Source organism: Nothobranchius furzeri, chromosome 7 (assembly GCF_043380555.1).
Source record: "Nothobranchius furzeri strain GRZ-AD chromosome 7, NfurGRZ-RIMD1, whole genome shotgun sequence".
Classification (NCBI taxonomy): Eukaryota; Metazoa; Chordata; class Actinopteri; order Cyprinodontiformes; family Nothobranchiidae; genus Nothobranchius; species Nothobranchius furzeri.
In genome coordinates, this window is record NC_091747.1 from 38,608,492 (window position 1) to 38,625,852 (window position 17,361).

Consider the following 17,361-nt stretch of genomic DNA (forward strand, 5'->3'; position numbering starts at 1 on the left):
GTTCTGTTTAGTCACGCAGCTAATTCAGATTTCTACTCCAGGAGGTTGCTTCCCTCAGCCAAAAGTGCAGGTTAGGTTTGTGATCATCGTATTGTGAGGGAAAGAAGCGGACACGGGCCTGTGCTGGTGCAGCTGTGCAGAAATGCTCAGCATTAGAATGTGGGAAGTGTCTCTGAAAGGGCTGTCGGGGCTTTTTAGCTCCCTTCACTCTGTGGTTATGTAACAGCTAGGGGCTGCAGCAGGAAAATAGGCTCTTGGAGGATCATCCAGGGTGGAGGGTCATCACATGAGATGAAAGGAAAGGCTCGTGTAATATGATGAGAAAGCGCTGTGATTGGTTGTGACTAAATCTGAGCTGGTCTCTGCTCCAGCTGACTGCAAATCTACAGTGTAGCTTGCACCCTAGCAGGGGGAGGAGCATTAAAAATCTCCTATCAGATAACAGGTGTCTGATTTTATCTAAAGATTTCCTGCTGCGATACAACTGGATTAGATGTTCTGGTAACACTTCACAATAAGGGTCCCTTTACTGGCGTTACTTCGGCATCCATCCATTATCTGGGGTTGGGTTGCGAGGCAGCAGCCTAAGCCATGAGGGACAGATTTCCTTCTTCCCAGCTACTTGGGCCAGTTCTTTCGGAGGAATCCTGAGGCATTCCCTGGCCAGATGAGACATCGTCCCTCCAACGTAACCTGGGTCTTCCTTTAGGTCTCCTCCTAGTTGGACACGCCTGGAAAACCTCACAAGGGAGGCGCCAAGGATGCTTCCTAACTAGATGCCTGAGCCAACTCAACTGATTCTTCTCAATATGGAGGAGCATCAGATCTACTCCAAGCCCCTCCCGGATGACCGAGCTTCTCACTCTATCTCTAAGAGAGCCCCCCCCCCCCCACACACACACACACACACACACACCTGTCCTTTGTTCTAACCTTAAGTGCACTTATTAGTTAATATCAAGAACATTAATAAAGATATCCTTTTTTATTAACACTTAATAATGCACTAAGTAACATTATTAAAGGGACCCTAATTGTAAAGTGTTACCGACTTTCTCTAATGACATTAAGAGGTAATGAACCTTCACAGTTTGATCTGATTTTGTTGCTCGATGTGAGCTCCCGCTCTGCAGACTGGTGTCTTCTTTTTCTGGCTGAACTCCAAGTGAGTCCTGATGCCTCTTTTCAAAAACACAGACATACTCTTCATGTTGTTACAACAGCGCACAGCTCAGAAGACGATAACATGGAATCAGAGCATGGACGGACTGCTGAATTGAATCAGATCATGTTATCTCTGAAGCACCAGTTGCTTCGTGTCCCAATCAGAGACCAGTCACATCAAACACGTTTAGCACGGTAGTTTTATTAGTTACAGCTTATTCGGACAGATTCCACCAACCAAATGCATGTCATTGTTCTGCTTAGAAATAATAATTTACTCTTAATGTGTTTTCCTAAGAGAAGATTCTCCATCTGAACATCCGGTGATGTTGTGGCATGTCAACGATGCTGCGTTTGGGGAATTTTTTGAAGACAAATGGCCAGTTATGAGCTTTACGACTTTAATCTACCTTAAACTTTGGGTGACTGCAGGTGAGGAGAAGAAAGAATTTGGAAAGTGGCTCTTGAAACCGCTGAAGATGGAATCAGAGGGAATGTTTGAGTATTTTTCTTTTTAGATGTTTGTGTTGTGGTGGTGAAGCTGTGAGGGCAGGACTCACATCTGAACCTCACCAGCACATTCATGTGGTCTTCAGTATAAAAAACCTCCAGAAAAACAGTGAAATAACACATAAAGCCTTCCTGTTGCTCCTGCTTTAGTGACAAAGCATGAGGTAATTATCGCACCGATTAAAGACGACGGCTTTGAGAACAGAAACAACAGCATGAGAGGATATTTAGGCCAAATCCTCTGTGATTGTGCATACTGCAGAGCAGATTGACTCTGAAGGTGCTAGAGAGGCAGACTGGAGCACTCCATCAGGCCCCAGTGGGACCATGACAAAACCATCAAGAGTCTCCAGGGAGGATCAGGTAGTCAGTCAGACTGAGCTGCTATGAAAAAGGCTGCTAATGAAACAGGCAGTCAATAAGATATATGCAGATATAATTTATTCCTAACGTTACCACAACGCCACTTCGTGAGATCTGACCTGTTCCTTTAAGTCGGGTCACATAAACGATGCCTTCACGTGTTTAATAAGCATATGCAGCTCCAGGTCTGAGACATGTCAGTGTATTGTCCAAGGAGACGGTGCAGCTATATGTTTACAACATCAATGATCAGTCGCCTTCATTCTGCTGAGGCTGTGGTAAGCAGAGAGGTGATGTGATGAGCTGTGTGTGTGTCTAGGGAGGAAATGCTCTCCAGAACCATGTCGGCACAGAGCAGAAATGTTCAGCTTTTCTAGAAGATGAAGAGTTCAAATCTACAGCTGACAGTAAAGGTGTTGTTACCTACTATCAAAGCCACCATCATCCCAGCTTCTGTCTAATTCCTGAGCAGAGTTGAGTTAACGTGACTGAAATGCAGAACTGGCAGAAGGGAGGAAGTTCTGTCTCTAACCATGGAAACACCAACTTTAACTCACCCATTACACTTCTAAGGCCTGACTATGGGACTAGATTTGTGCCAATAGGATCAAGAAAAACACTTTGGAGAGCAAACAAATTTTAAGACATTGAGAGAAAAAACATTTGTTTCAAAAGAAAAACTTACGATCTGAATCAAATTCTTAAAATGATCAAGAAAAACACTTTGACGGTCAAACAAAAATTAAATAATTGACAGAACAAAAATATTGACTAAAGGAAAAAAAACATGTTTCAAAAGTAAAACTTACGATCTGAATCAACTTCTTAAAATGAGTAACAAAGTATGTTTCCTTTTTCTGTTTGCCTCTATGTGTTTTTGTTATCAATGTCCTTAGTTTTGTTCTCGCTGCTCACAGCTTTGCTCTCACTACCAGATTTGCACTTACACTGTCTGGCTTTCTCCTTTGCAATCCCTGAGTTTTTGGTTGCAATTCTGACACAACCCTTTCGGGTGGGCGGGACTTCTGAGAAGTCCTCTCCCATAGGACAGTGGTTTCTCTTGAGTGACAGTTCAATGACCTGGAAGTGATGTAGCCTCCAAGACATTTTTTTCCACCTGGTCAACAACATGAATTTTGAGCCCCAAACACGTTATTTCTGCTGTCTGTGGTGTCTACTGAGGATCTAAAGTGAGTATTGATAATATATTTTATCTTTTCTTAGTTAATCTGTAAGTTAAGCCACTTTTTAAGTTGGTTTTAAGCAGATGCTAGCTCACTAGCTAGCTGCTAAGCAAGCCATTGTGCTAGCCTCAGGACAATGGTCTATTGTTCCAGAGACGTATTAAAAACTCATCTTAACATATTCATTACCGGTTTCATGGAATTAATTATTGCAGTTTATGTTAATAAGTTTGCTAATTTTTCAGGAACCTGTGGAACATCAGAGACTTTGCAGCTACTGGAGCTAACCTGTGTACTGCTAACTTGCTACAGAGGAAGCAGCAGAAAGCTGAGCTAACAGGCTGTTTTGCAGGTAAATACTCTTTTAGTGGAACTGCAGGACTTTTATGGTATAACTCAGACAGAATCTACATGAGCTATTGTGGGAAGACATTTAAACTACATTTACATACAGATACATGTAATTTTTATTCCATGTTACTTGGACGGGCTAAACAAGTTCATAGTTCTGCCTGCTCCTTTTTCAGTGAAACAAATGGATTTTATGATGTAACTCTGACTGAATAATTATCCAAGTGAGTATGTTTGATAATAAATTTCTTTCCAGTATACAGATCTGACATTTGTTTGTCAGAACAAGACAAATCAGATTCAATGTGCTTTCTTCATAGTTAACTCTATGAAGACCTCTGCATGCCCCCTCCACATCTTACCCTCATCTTTGTTTAAAAGTGCTTTTCAGTCCATCGGTCCCAGCGTGCTTTCTATAATTAATGCTTCTCTGGTTTCTGGTCAGGTCCCTGCTTACTTTAAGAACGCTGTGATCCACCCGCTTCTTAAAAAACCGAGTCTCGACCCCTCTCTCCACAGCAGCTTCAGACCCATCTCTAAACTTCCGTTCATCTCGAAGATCTTGGAGAAGGTTGTGGCTAAACAACTCACAGCTGCTCTTGATGAACATAACATCTATGATTGCTTACAGTCAGGTTTTCGTAGAGCTCATTCTACTGAAACAGCTCTTCTTAGGGTCTCTAATGACCTTCTGACTCACAGTGATGCAGGAGACTGTTCTGTTCTGGTCCTGCTGGACCTGACTGCAGCCTTTGACACTGTTGACCATCACCTGCTACTGGAGAGGCTGAGAGACGGATAGGCCTATCAGGAACTGCTCTGGAGTGGTTCTCCTCTTATCTCTCTGAGTACTCCATTTCTGTGGCCGTCTCCAAGTTTAGGTCTTCCACATAGGCGTCATTTTAACCGGGGACGCCGGGGACATGTCCCCGGCAAAATTTGTGATTGGCAGCTGTGACCCCCCCCCCCCACTTTCAAAAACGCCTGCTGATGAGGATTTTTGTTTTACCAGCTCAGATCTTATCAGGGGTCGGCAACCTGTTCCCATCAAAGAGCCATTATTACCCATTTCCCACGGTAATTCTGGACGGACCTTAATAAGCAGTGACTTAAGTGAAGCAGGCAGGTCGCGCTAGAGCATTTCGTTTAAAAATACGTCATAAATGTGTTCCCCCGTCCTTTTTATTTATAAAATATGAAGTAAAAACTCACAATTTAATTTTCATTCATTTGTCATTAATATGTAGTCTACACCCGTGCGTTAAGTGGACCATCTTCCAGTAAACGCAAAGCATCCAGCCCACCTCTCCAAATGCGTAAAATGTGCATCGGCCGCTAGTTAGGAGCGTCGTGCGCACCATCAGCTGATCAGCCCAGACAAGAGCAGAGCAAATAGAGAAAGAATAGAGGATTATTGTGTCTGGATGTGGATGGAGATTACATTTTACAGCAGCCTGATCATCATTTAAATACGTAAACCATCACCTGGCTTCTAGTCCACGCTATCAGCATTATTTTAATTGGTGTGCGTGCGTGTGTGTGTGTGTGTGTGTGTGTGTGTGTGTGTGTGTGTGTGTGTGTGTGTGTGTGTGTGTGTGTGTTTTCCACTTCAAACACTGGTCTAACCAACCAGACCAGCGTGTCCAGTAACATATTAATGTTACAATTAAACAGTTTCACTTCATGTAGGCTAGGAACGTTTCACCTGCCGTGGCCCGACCGCTTCTGCTCCACATAAACTTTGTGCGTGATCAAATGTCTCTACGCGTCATGCGTCTCCATATTAGAGACGGGAACAAGCGCTGTTCAGCCAAAGTTTCATAATTTCATAAAAAGAACATTTTTCCAAGTGACACATCCCTCAGAGAGACCGGGTTTCCAGACTGTTTCAGTGGGAGGAAATCCTATCGCATGCGCGTGGTTCTGCACTGCGCTGGAACCCCAGATCTTCAGCTCACTGTCCACCGTGGGCGCTCTGAGCCGCGCTGAACACAGTGTCCAGTATAAAGCTCTGATGTTCTGATGGGAATATTTTACCTCCGCGATGTGCGTTAACGATTAAAATGTCAGCTCATCCATGCGCATCCGTGTGCGTCGGGGTAATTCTTTCAAACCAAGTAACATCCTGGAGTTCATCTGTCAAAATAAATAGTCAAATGGAAATATATGTAACCTGCCGTTTAACTGTTTTGCCTTCCTGTGAAGATTTTTGCAAAGAGAAACAATTAAACTTGATTAACCCCAGAGCCACGCAGAGAACCATGCAGTGCGCATGCGGGAAGATTCCTCCCACTGAAGCGAGTGTTTTCCAAACTCTGTCTCTCAGAGAGACTTGTCACTTACAAAAATGTTCCCTGATTATGAAACTTTGGCTGAATAGTGCTTGTTCCTGTCTCCAATGTGGCGACACATCCAGGAGCTGAGGAGAATCCCAGAATCTCACATCCTCTTCAGCTCATAAAGTGCCTATATGATTACGCACAAGCATGACCGGTCAACCACCGCAGACCGGGTTGGACCTGTTCAGGTTTACGCAGACAATCTTTACATTTAGAATTGGCATACAGATGTAAAATTAATGCAGTAAAATATAAAGCATTTTATTTAAATATCCATTCATTATTTTATAAGCACAGAGAGCCGCATCAGATGGATGGAAGAGCCGCATGCGGCTCCAGAGCCGCGGATTGCCGACCCCTGTGCTAGCCTACTTTATTGTCCCCAGCAATTTTTAAACCCCACTCAAGTGTATGGTTATTGTCCCCAGCAACTCTGAAAACAAACTGACGCCCTTGGTCCTCCACCACCTCTCTTGCTCATGGTGTCCCACAAGGTTCTGTGCTGGGGCCTCTGCTCTTCCTCCTCTATCTGCTTCCTCTTCAGCGCATCCTGAGTTCCTTCAAAGGAATCTCCTACCATCTTTATGCAGATGACATCCAACTGTACATCTCCTTTAAGCCCCATGAGATGTCTAAGCTGCAGCTGTTACACACCTGCTTAGACTCTATCAAAGCCTGGATGGCTGGGAGCTTTCTTCAGCTGAATGAAGATAAGACTGAGATCCTCATCTGTGCCCCAGACAAGCTGGTTCCCAAAGTCAGAGACTCTCTTGGTCAGCTTGCTTCCCACACCAAACCTTCCATCAGGAATCTTGGTGTGACCTTTGACCCAGCTCTCACCCTGGATTCTCATGTCAGTTCTCTTGTTCGCTCTTCCTTCTTCCATCTCAGGAACGTTGCTAAGCTGAGTCCCATTCTGTCCTGCTCTGAACTTGAGACTGTGCTCCACACTTTCATCTCCTCACGTTTAGACTACTGTAACTCTCTTTTCACGTGTCTGAGCAGAACCTCCCTGAACCGTCTACAGGTGGTTCAGAATGCCTGTGCTCGGCTTCTGACCAAGTCCTCCAAACACACCCACATCACCCCGCTTCTCCTCCAGCTTCACTGGCTGCCAGTCAACTTCAGGGTTCATTTCAAGATCCTGGTTCTGGTCTATAGGGCCTTACATGGACAAGCACCATCTTACATCGGTGATCTTCTAAGTCCCTACACCCCCAGCAGGTCCCTGAGGTCCAGTGATCAAAGCCTACTGGTTGTGCAGCGCACCAGGCTAAAGACCAAAGGTGACAGATCATCTGCTGCTGTGGCCCCCAGACTCTGGAACTCTCTCCCCCTGAGCCTGAGATCAGTGGACTCAGTGGTCTCCTTTAAAAAGCAGCTGAAGACTCACTTGTTCAAGCTGGCTTTTGCATGACCTTCTTCACCTCTCTCTCTTTATTCTGCTCTCCCCACCTATCCCACCTTCCTCAGGATCCACTGATTTCCCTCTTTCCTATTCACTCTCTCTCTTTCTTAACATTTTTTCTTTTAAATCGCAATAGCTTATTCTTGCTCATTTTAAATATATTTTAAACATTTTCGAAATGCTTTTTTATATTTTTACAATTTTTATATTTTTTGTTTTTGTGAAGCGCCTCGTGATTTTTATCTTGAGAGGCGCTATAGAAATGATATTTTCTTCTTTCTTTCTGTCACGTGTTCTGTATTCTCCATCAAAAGAATGTTATCCAGGGCAGATAATCAATAATGAGTTAAATACATGCTTTTAATTAATTTTTACATAAAAATATCTTTTAGACAAAAATATAGATTCTATTTATTTGTTCTTTCTTTTTAGATTGAAAACTACTGCATTGCATTACAATGGAAGTGCTACACGGCCACGTGCATCAACTGCAGCTGGTGAGCTAAGACACACCATAGTGTACACAAAGTACACTGCAGACAAGGGATGTAAGAAAATATCAATATGACAATATATCGCGATATATTTTCCCAGTGATATTGTATCGATATTCTCAAACTGTGTCTCTAAAATATCGATATGGCAATATATCGTGATATTTTTTCCTGAGATATTACATCCATTTTCAAAAGCAGTGTATCTAATTTTTGGAAGAATTTACATGCAAACATTTGTGTATTTTCTTTGTTTTGGTGCACTTTAAATGTCGACCGCTAGTTGGCAGCAGTGTGCATTGAGTTTTGTTTCCACCATTGAAATTTAAATCTCGCTATTATGGTTCAGATAAAGCCGGGCGTACACTGTGCGACTTTTTCACTCGCAGCGTTCAGCTTCAGCTCAAACTGTACGACTTCCTCGCAGGGCAGATCTCACGAGTCAGGCGCTCACACTGCACGACCCAGTTCTCGGATGCGACCTGACTGCTCACACTGTACGTCTGGTAGCAATACGTCGGCCCTAAAAATGTGCTAAAAATAGCAGTTTTTACTCAACACGTCAGACTTTGTCTTGTTTTGCCTGTTGTCCTTCGGGAGTGCTGCAGGAGGACACACAGGGATTTATGGGGGTTGGATGAGGAAAACGAAATAAAGAAAGTAAATCTGTGTTTTGTGATCAGTTTAATTTGACATGAACACGACAAGCATGCTTTCTTGACAATCTTTGTGAGTAAAAAAAAACGTGTAGAGACAAAAATTAACAGCGTGTGTTATTAGGGAAATAGCGAGCGAGCGGCGTTGATGCAGGATTGAGCATTCGCCGTGAGCGGTTCTGATACATTTTGGGTCGCAGCTGCTCGCAGCGACGCTTCAACAATGCGATACCCTCACGAGGGACGAGCGAAATATTAAACACGCCAGAAGTCCGTGTGACCTCACGATTGCTGATCGGCAGCTGGTCACGTGGTGTTAATCACCTCTCGTTACCCCCTGTACACTACACGACCGCTCGGCGCAAAACTCGCCCCGATGTCGTGGATTCTTGCACGAGTGGAAAATCGGCTCAAAAAAGTGAAAAAGTCGCACAGTGTACGCCTGGCTTAACTCATGTTATATATGTTAAGTATCAGTTTGGACTGTTTATTGAATATTCCTACAAAAAATTCAGTCAAAAATACACATCCCTTCTGCAGACCAATCCCACCTCATGTAGTTCATATGCTGTATAATAAACCCACAGTGATGGTTATGGATAAATATTTGTACTAATGGTAATCTTTTTCCATTGTTTAGTTGACAAGCATATGGACCTATTGTCCGAGTCGGTGGTGGTGGATGCTCTACCATATCAGGAGTCTGACTAAGTACTTGTGCCTGAACCTCTCTGTGTCTAGTTCAAAAGACCTGAAAGACCTGCTTTAAGCAAGCACAGGTTAAGATTTTAAAAGAACCTGTAAGGTGAGCAACACAACACAATATAAATCTTTATTATTATTGTACACCGTACGGCTAGAATAAACTTGCATGCTCAGAAGCCACGTATGATTACATCGCCTACAGGTTGCCTGATGCTGAACTTCGGGCAGCTGCGTGTGACTGTACTCCCGTGGAACAACCGCCTGTGGGAGGAGTCGTTGTGTTGCTGTCAGGAGTTTGGGTTGGAGTCCTGGGTTTGTGTTCCCTTTAATCTCTTCCTTAGCCTTGCTAGTCACCATTGCAGAGCACCATGGAGAGGCTTACCTGAAAACTCTTCTCATGGGGCAGGCACATCCTCACACCTGTAACCCCATCCTTGAATAAAAGCTGGTAGCTGGTCACTCATCAGAGTTTTAACCCATATCTAGCCCATGACTCTGCCGTTTTTCAAACTTACGTTCTCATTTTCTATGCAGATCTATGGGAATTCTTTCCTTGAAGCTCCTGATCACACAACCATACTGGCAGTCGGCTTACCCACTACCTTCTGCTCACCCGCTTGCAACTCATGCTGTCATTCTCCCAGACTTCTGGTTGTTTCTCCACCATTCTGCTGTCTCCCGTCTGCGCTACAACTTCAGACCTTAAGTACCTAAACTTTTCCTTTTGTATGTCATTCTTTAGTCATTACTAACACTCAATTTTACCTCAGGGCCTTCTGATCTTTAAACACTAAAACCTGTGGCTCCATCTCTGTGGCGTTTCTCAGTCTCTGTAAGCTACCTGCACAGTCTAAGAAAAACCTGACCTGTTGCCTCTTACTAACCTCTGCTCTTCCTCGCAGAAGCTTCTGGTTCCTGATCTCCAGCAGTTACCTCTTCAATCATTCATCAATTTTAATAAACTGTTTTTAGCTCATTTGTCTCCTGAGTTTCTCTGCATGAAGGTCAGGTTGTTGCAAAAATCATGACATCAGCGATTATTTTGCACCACTCTGTTAAACAGCTGATATTAATTTCAAGTGTATCTTTAAAAATACATTGAATGTGAAAGTGAATGAAAGGCATCCATTCAGCTTTCGGTGTCTAATGCAGGATTTTATGGACAGGCACCAAAACAGGAAATTTATAAATTGAGATTTATTTACTAAAGCAGGTAAACCGTAATAAAATACTAATGTTTAAAGTCCAGAGGAGGGAGGAAGGCTTTATAGCAGGGGTATCAATTCTAGTCCTGGATGGCTGGTATCCAGCACATTTTAGTTGTTTCCCTGCTCCAACACACTTGAATCAGTGGTTGAATTACCTGTGCAGCAGCTCTGCAGAAGCCTGTTAATTACCTGCGGACTGAAATCAGGTGTGTTGAAACAGAGTTAAAACTAAAACGTGCTGGATACCGGCCCTCCAGGCCCAGAAGTAAATACCCCTGCTTTATAGGCACAGAGAAATCCCATCATGATCCTGGAGACGGCACAAGGAGATGACGACATGAGTGTGCCCTCCCAGATCACACCAACACCACCTGACCACATGGAGGCATGTGTCTGTGAGAAAGAAAAACTGGTGATGTATGAGATCTAAACAAAATCTACGAACAAAATCAATTTTACAGTTGTTGAACCTGCTGAGCATTTCCTCCCCAAAGAGCAGCACAAAGGTGCAACTGGCTCAGAACCAGGGTGCTCCGTTATGCAGGTGGTCACCTCCTGCTGACACCCGAGGATTGCCTACAACAAAGGGAAAACAGATATCAATAAGGAAATAATTAAATCAGAGCTAAAAGTTTAGTTTTAGTGTGACGTTTGAGATTGTGGGAAATAAATGTGGACATTATGATTTTCTATTGTGGGGTCAGTACCTTGGGCGCTTCTCTGCAGCAACATTTTGTCTGGCTGACAATGAAGTAGAAAAGTCACCAGTTGAGGCAGAGTTAGACTATATTACTCCAGCTAAGCTAAATGTAGCTAAACTAGACACTAGTCACCAGACTATGGTTACTATAGATTTACTAGAGTTACATCATAAAATCCATTCGCTTCACCGAAAAAGGAGCAGGCAGAACTATGAACTTGTTTAGCCCGTCCAAGTAACTTGGATAAAAAAATGCATATATATATATATATGTGTGTGTGTGTGTGTGTAAATGTAGTTTAAAAGTCTTCCCACAATAGCTCATGTAGATTCTGTCTGAGTTATACCATAAAAGTCCTGCAGTTCCACTAAAAGAGTATTTACCTGCAAAACAGCCTGTTAGCTCAGCTTTCTGCTGCTTCCTCTGTAGCAAGTTAGCAGTACACAGGTTAGCTCCAGTAGCTGCAAAGTCTCTGATGTTCCACAGGTTCCTGAAAAATTAGCAAACTTATTAACATAAACTGCAATAATTAATTCAATGAAACCGGTAATGAATATGTTAAGATGAGTTTTTAATACGTCTCTGGAACAATAGACCATTGTCCTGAGGCTAGCACAATGGCTTGCTTAGCAGCTAGCTAGTGAGCTAACATCTGCTTAAAACCAACTTAAAAAGTGGCTTAACTTACAGATTAACTAAGAAAAGATCAAATATATTATCAATACTCACTTTAGATCCTCAGTAGACACCACAGACAGCAGAAATAACGTGTTTGGGGCTCAAAATTCATGTTGTTGACCAGGTGGAAAAAAAATGTCTTGGAGGCTACATCACTTCCAGGTCATTGAACTGTCACTCAAGAGAAACCACTGTCCTATGGGAGAGGACTTCTCAGAAGTCCCGCCCACCCGAAAGGGTTGTGTCAGAATTGCAACCAAAAACTCAGGGATTGCAAAGGAGAAAGCCAGACAGTGTAAGTGCAAAACTGGTAGTGAGAGCAAAGCTGTGAGCAGCGAGAACAAAACTAAGGACATTGATAACAAAAACACATAGAGGCAAACAGAAAAAGGAAACATACTTTGTTACTCATTTTAAGAAGTTTATTCAGATCGTAAGTTTTACTTTTGAAACATGTTTTTTTCCTTTAGTCATTATTTTTGTTCTGTCAATTATTTAATTTTTGTTTGACCGTCAAAGTGTTTTTCTTGGTCATTTTAAGAATCTGATTCAGATCGTAAGTTTTTCTTTTGAAACCAATGTTTTTTCTCTCAGTGTCTTAAAATTTGTTTGCTCTCCAAAGTGTTTTTCTTGATCCTATTGGCACAAATCTAGTCCCATACCTGACCACTAGAAAAAAACTGAGGGAAAACCAGCTGGGTCCTTCAGCACAGGGCTCACACACACACACACACACACACAAGTACACATATAGAACTTTTGTTTCAAATGGGGTCATATATTCACACTGATAAAACAGCAGAGCAGAGCTATAGCTTGCTGATAATTCTGAGTCAGACAATCACTAACAAGCTTGAGTTCATCTGTAGTTCTTTACAGCACGCACACACACACACACACACACACACACATGCACGCACGCACGCACACGCGCGCGCGCACACACACACACACACACACACACACACTGACAGCGCGGGTTATTCGAACCTCTTTGGATTCGTTTTTACTGTCACTGATCACTTTTGTTGTTTTAGAAAAAGTCAAATTAGCTTCTTCATTCATTCATGCATTATTATTATTATTATTATTATTATTATTATTATTATTATTATTATTATTATTATTAAAGTATTTCCTTCTCACCGGTTCTAAAGAGAACAGCTGGTTGTTTCAGAGAAAAGCGCCATGTTGGTCCGGTTGATCCAACACGCCGCGCACTCCGGGAACCTTAGCAGGAGTGTGTGTGTGTGTGTGTGTGTGTGTGTGTGTGTGTGTGTGTGTGTGTGTGTGTGTGTGTGTGTGTGTGTGTGTGTGTGTGTGTGTGTGTGTGTGTGTGTGTGTGTGCGTGTGTGTGTGTGTGTGATAGAGAGGAGGGGGAGCCTACCTTTCCGATGGCCTTTTTATACCTCATGGCCGCTTGTTCCACCAGGTTGAGGACTTTAATATTCCCATCTCCACACGGAACGACCACGCGCGTCCTCCCGAAACACACCGTCACTTTCATGTCTCCTCCGCTGCGTTAATCCCAAAGAGGAAAAACCCGCGTGAACACCACCAAAACCATCCCAGGTGTGTGCGCGTGAGAGGACAAAACAGGTACGATCCCAGCCAACTGGTCGAGTGTTTGCGTGTGCGCCGGTGTTTCCTGGAGAGAAGCCCCGCTCAGGAGGATCCGGGCAGGGCTGGGTGGCGTCCTCCCTGTGCCGTGTTGACTCACTTACACAAACTTCGCAACTAAAGCCTCTCCAGCCTGAGCGCACTGCTGCACAGCTGACAACTGACACTGCGTGTGCGCCACATGTTGGAGCAGGCGCTAAGAATGTGCGCCTCAGCTCCAGTCAGGGCTCAGGGCTGGTCCTCCGATCCATCAGAACCACCAGAACCCACCTCTTCTCTGTTAGGAGGAAGAGTTAAACACATCCTCTTCATCAGGACTGAAGATTGGACACAAAACAGGCTAAAAAAAACCTCTCGAATCTGAAAAGAAAAGCTACATTTTAGTTGCATAAGAGTCCAAAAATATACTTGGAATCAAATCTAAACAGTTTGTGAGTTAAATGTTTTTGTTGACATTTAGAAGAGTTTTTTATATATATATTTAAGTACAAAAGAAAGAGAGAATGGTAAATGGCCTTCTTAGGGTTATACAACCCCCCAAGGCGCATTCACCCACACATTCACACACTGGTGGTGATGTTGAGCTACGATGTAGCCACAGCTGCCCTGGGGCATACTGACAGAGGCAAGGTCTGCTGAACACTGGCACCACCGGTCCCCCGACCACCACCAGCAGGCAAGGCAGGTTAAGTGCCTTGCCCAAGTACACAACAGCAGCATTCTCTGTGAGCTGGGATCAAACCTGCAACCTTCCGATAACTGGACAACCCGCTCTTACTACTGCTGGGAAGGAACCTGATTAAGTTTGAAATTGTTCATCCAAGATCATCAACGTTCCTGTCTGAGTTCTTCTGTGGTCAAACCAACTCCAAAGGGATCTCTTAATCCTGTGACCATCTCCTTTTTATAAAGATTCATATATTTATTCACATTTCACTCTAAATAATTAGTTTTGTTACTATTTACAAATTTTGGTTAAATTATTTATGTATTGTTTTACAGTATGGTTCCCCATACTGGATGCATGTTAGATGTCAGATTTTTGTCCTTGTGTGAAAATATCTACTGTAGATATAACACTTTTATTACCTCACCTTAACTCATAATAATGTATGAGTTTTATTGCATTCATGACAAATAAAATATGCTACGTTTAGGTTTTGGTAGATAGCTGGCGTATTGACCTGCATTATAGAATTAAAAAATCTGCCAAAGGATGAAAATATTTGACTCAGTTTGCAGATAAAAGCTGGAACCTTCCTGAAGAACATCCCTCGCTCCCTGCAGCCCTCATGATCTAATGAAGTGAACAAGAACACGATGAAGATGGCAGCAGTGATTTTTAAATGCAGGATGTAATAATTAACAATTATTCAGTTTAGTTGAGTCTGAAATCAGAGTCTATGGACACACATTTAGGGTTTGACAGAGCATGAAAGCTATGAAGAGCAGCGTCTTAACTGGACTTGGACAGGTGAGGCTGCATTTCATGTTACTAGCCCCCTCTAGTGGCCGTTAGTGGTAACGCGATAAATCAGAAGGTAATTCAAAGTTTATGGAATTTCTTGTTACTTATACCTCTGATTTCTATTTGTATCACTAAACTCAAAATCTGTTACAAGTACAGATAAAAATAATTATTTGTACTTGTTGCTTTTTTTAGCATCAGCCTGGGTGGATGTAGGTATCAGTAAACCAAAGCAGCGCTTCCCATATTTGTCGAGTTTGTTTACATACCGAAACTGCAACATAAGGTGGGGTAGCAGACTAGCTCCCAGAATCCATTGCAAATCAGGAATGCATTCACCTTCCCAGTCTTTGAGGTATAAGTGGACAGAAACTGATTTATCTAAATAAATGCATAATGCTGTAAATAATCTTTACTGCAAACACCAGTTGTTGTTTGTTGCAATGGTGTCTTTGTTATTGTGAACATGTCTTTCCCTCTCTCATGTTACCCCTGAATGTTGAAGTGTGGGAAAACATGCCTCTTCAGTCCGACGTCTCCAGACTTGCCTCGCGTGGAGAGAAGAGCAGAACTACAAAAAAATACAGTAAACACAGCATGTGTGAGTGTGTGAACTGTCAGATATGTGCAGCTTCCACAGCAGGCGTGTTCGGGCAAGGCCCCAGCAGCGGAGTCCGTCATTCATGACACGGACCATCGTATCACACTTCCATCCCCTCACCAGTTGAACACACTCTGCTTTCATTCTGACTCATTTCTGTTTCTGACATCAACCCCGCTCTGGCTTCCTCGCCGCCTCTGAGGAAAGTTACTAAACAGATCAAAGCTGTGTGTAAAACTTTGGAATTTTTTAGAATTTTTCCCGCTAATTCGTCTTGTTCTGATGGTTTAGAGATGTTAGACTGGTAGAAATGAGTTCCTCCAGACTTACTTTACTTTAAAAGAGTCTGAGATACACCTTCTGTTGTGTAGTTTATTGGATTTATGGAATGACATGAAACATCTGGCAACAGAGTTGACAAAAACAACAAAAAAAGAAAGGTGTGTTAAGGAGGACAACAGAACTTGAAAATAATTACAACATATGTATACAAAGTAAATGTAACACTAACCGTGTGATTTTGCATGTGTGTGTGTGTGTGTGTGTGTTTGTAAGTAAGTAAATTTTATTTATATAGCTCTTATCACAGACATAGAATCACAAAGTGCTTCACATAGATCAAAACAAAATAAAACAAAGTCATAAAATCAAAATGCTCTCAAAACAGAATCAGATTAACATCAGAAAAAATAAAGTCATAAAATTATAAAATTTCATAAATAGATGAAATATTAAAAATTTTAGTTAAAAATAAGAAAATCAAAGATTTAGGTTTGTGTGCAGCTTTGTCACTGGGGAGCTGTGAGTGAGGTGCAGGGGAAAGGAGAAGTGGCCGTGAGCTCTGAGGTACGAGGCAGCATGAAGAAGCTGGACACTAATCAGCCCTGGAGACAGCCGGGGGGGAGACTGACATCCACTGCTCCTGAAGGGACAAGCTCTGTGTCCAATAACCCTGGCACCCAGAGATCCACAGGGGGCTAAACCAAACCCTGATGCATGCTGTGGCTGCAGATCTGTGTTATAGTAAGGTACTCATGTGTCCATGGTTACTAAATGTTGTGGAAAACAGGTTGTTTGACATGCTGAAGGTAAAGTTGTCAGAACTGACAAAAGCCTCTAAAGCTGTTGGCTGTCATTCATCTTCTCTAAATGAGTCTTTACATAGATAATCAGGTGGTGTGGGCTTGCTGTGGCTGTAGCAACTCACAAACCTAGAGACCGTAGTCCTAAAAACACTCCGCTATACCCGACACCCTCTTATCCCTCCCACTGTCTTTATGGGTGACCCCGCGAGGAAAGTTATCCCTTGAGGTGGGGAGTGAGCACCACCTCACCCCTGCCACGTGGACCCAAGGGATAAACCATCAACCCTTCTCAATGGTCAACTTTCCTCGCGGGGTCACCCCCATTAGGACAGTGGGAGGGTTAATGCAGAGTCTGCTTCTTGCTGGGGCCCGTGCAGCGGCTCACTAGAGCTGGGAGCGGCTGTTGCTTCAGCACCCTGACTTTATTGTAATCGTTAGTAGCTCAAGGCTACATACATACACAGTCAAACCCTCTTCTAATGAAGCTAAACAGGCTAAATGGGTGAGACTTTAAGATGATGAGCCTCAGAACAAACACCAGAATCTCCTTTAGGGCTCATCGCCGTGTCGTGTTGAATCTTGACGCTCTTATAAATAGGACCACTATTGTTTTCACTGTTGTAATATTTACATTTGTGGATTCACCATTTAAGTAATGTATCGTTAATGATGTTCTGTAATTTTTATATGAATCTGCCAGCTGGAAAAGCTCCGTGTACACAATCAGCCTGCAGAAAGAGCCTCGAGTGTTTTACTGCCATGTTTGCAGGATTGGACCAGAAATAATCCTGAAAAGTGTTGTCTGTTGTTTTACATCGTAGGTTTC

At 42.9% G+C, this 17,361-nt stretch overlaps 1 protein-coding gene and 2 long non-coding RNA genes across 5 annotated transcripts in view; 1 reads left to right on the top strand and 2 right to left on the bottom strand.

Moving 5' to 3' along the window:
* The window catches only part of LOC107382653 (partitioning defective 3 homolog), a 517,719-nt gene extending 504,073 nt beyond the window's left edge, over positions 1-13,646 (bottom strand). The window contains exon 1 of one of the 2 annotated variants that reach the window (XM_054751349.2): positions 13,149-13,646. In XM_054751349.2, coding sequence (XP_054607324.2) covers positions 13,149-13,268 — 120 coding nt within the window. In that variant the 5' untranslated portion in view covers positions 13,269-13,646. The remainder of the gene's footprint in view (positions 1-13,148) is intronic. The other variant, XM_054751350.2, reaches the window with a different exon arrangement.
* On the top strand, positions 2,642-10,150 carry LOC139070579 (uncharacterized). Of its 2 annotated transcripts, XR_011521073.1 has the most exons (6): positions 2,642-3,227; positions 3,467-3,573; positions 3,749-3,796; positions 7,752-7,816; positions 9,110-9,274; positions 9,377-10,150. It is a non-coding gene; the product is annotated as an uncharacterized lncRNA (long non-coding RNA). The 2 variants fall into 2 exon arrangements; XR_011521072.1 differs by lacking the exon at positions 3,749-3,796 and having other exon boundaries at positions 2,649-3,227.
* Positions 9,897-12,793, bottom strand: LOC139070580 (uncharacterized). Its single transcript, XR_011521074.1, has 4 exons — positions 11,813-12,793; positions 11,467-11,573; positions 10,853-10,958; positions 9,897-10,775 (listed from the first exon to the last, which is right to left on the bottom strand). It is a non-coding gene; the product is annotated as an uncharacterized lncRNA (long non-coding RNA).
* Positions 13,647-17,361: the final 3,715 nt, after the last annotated feature.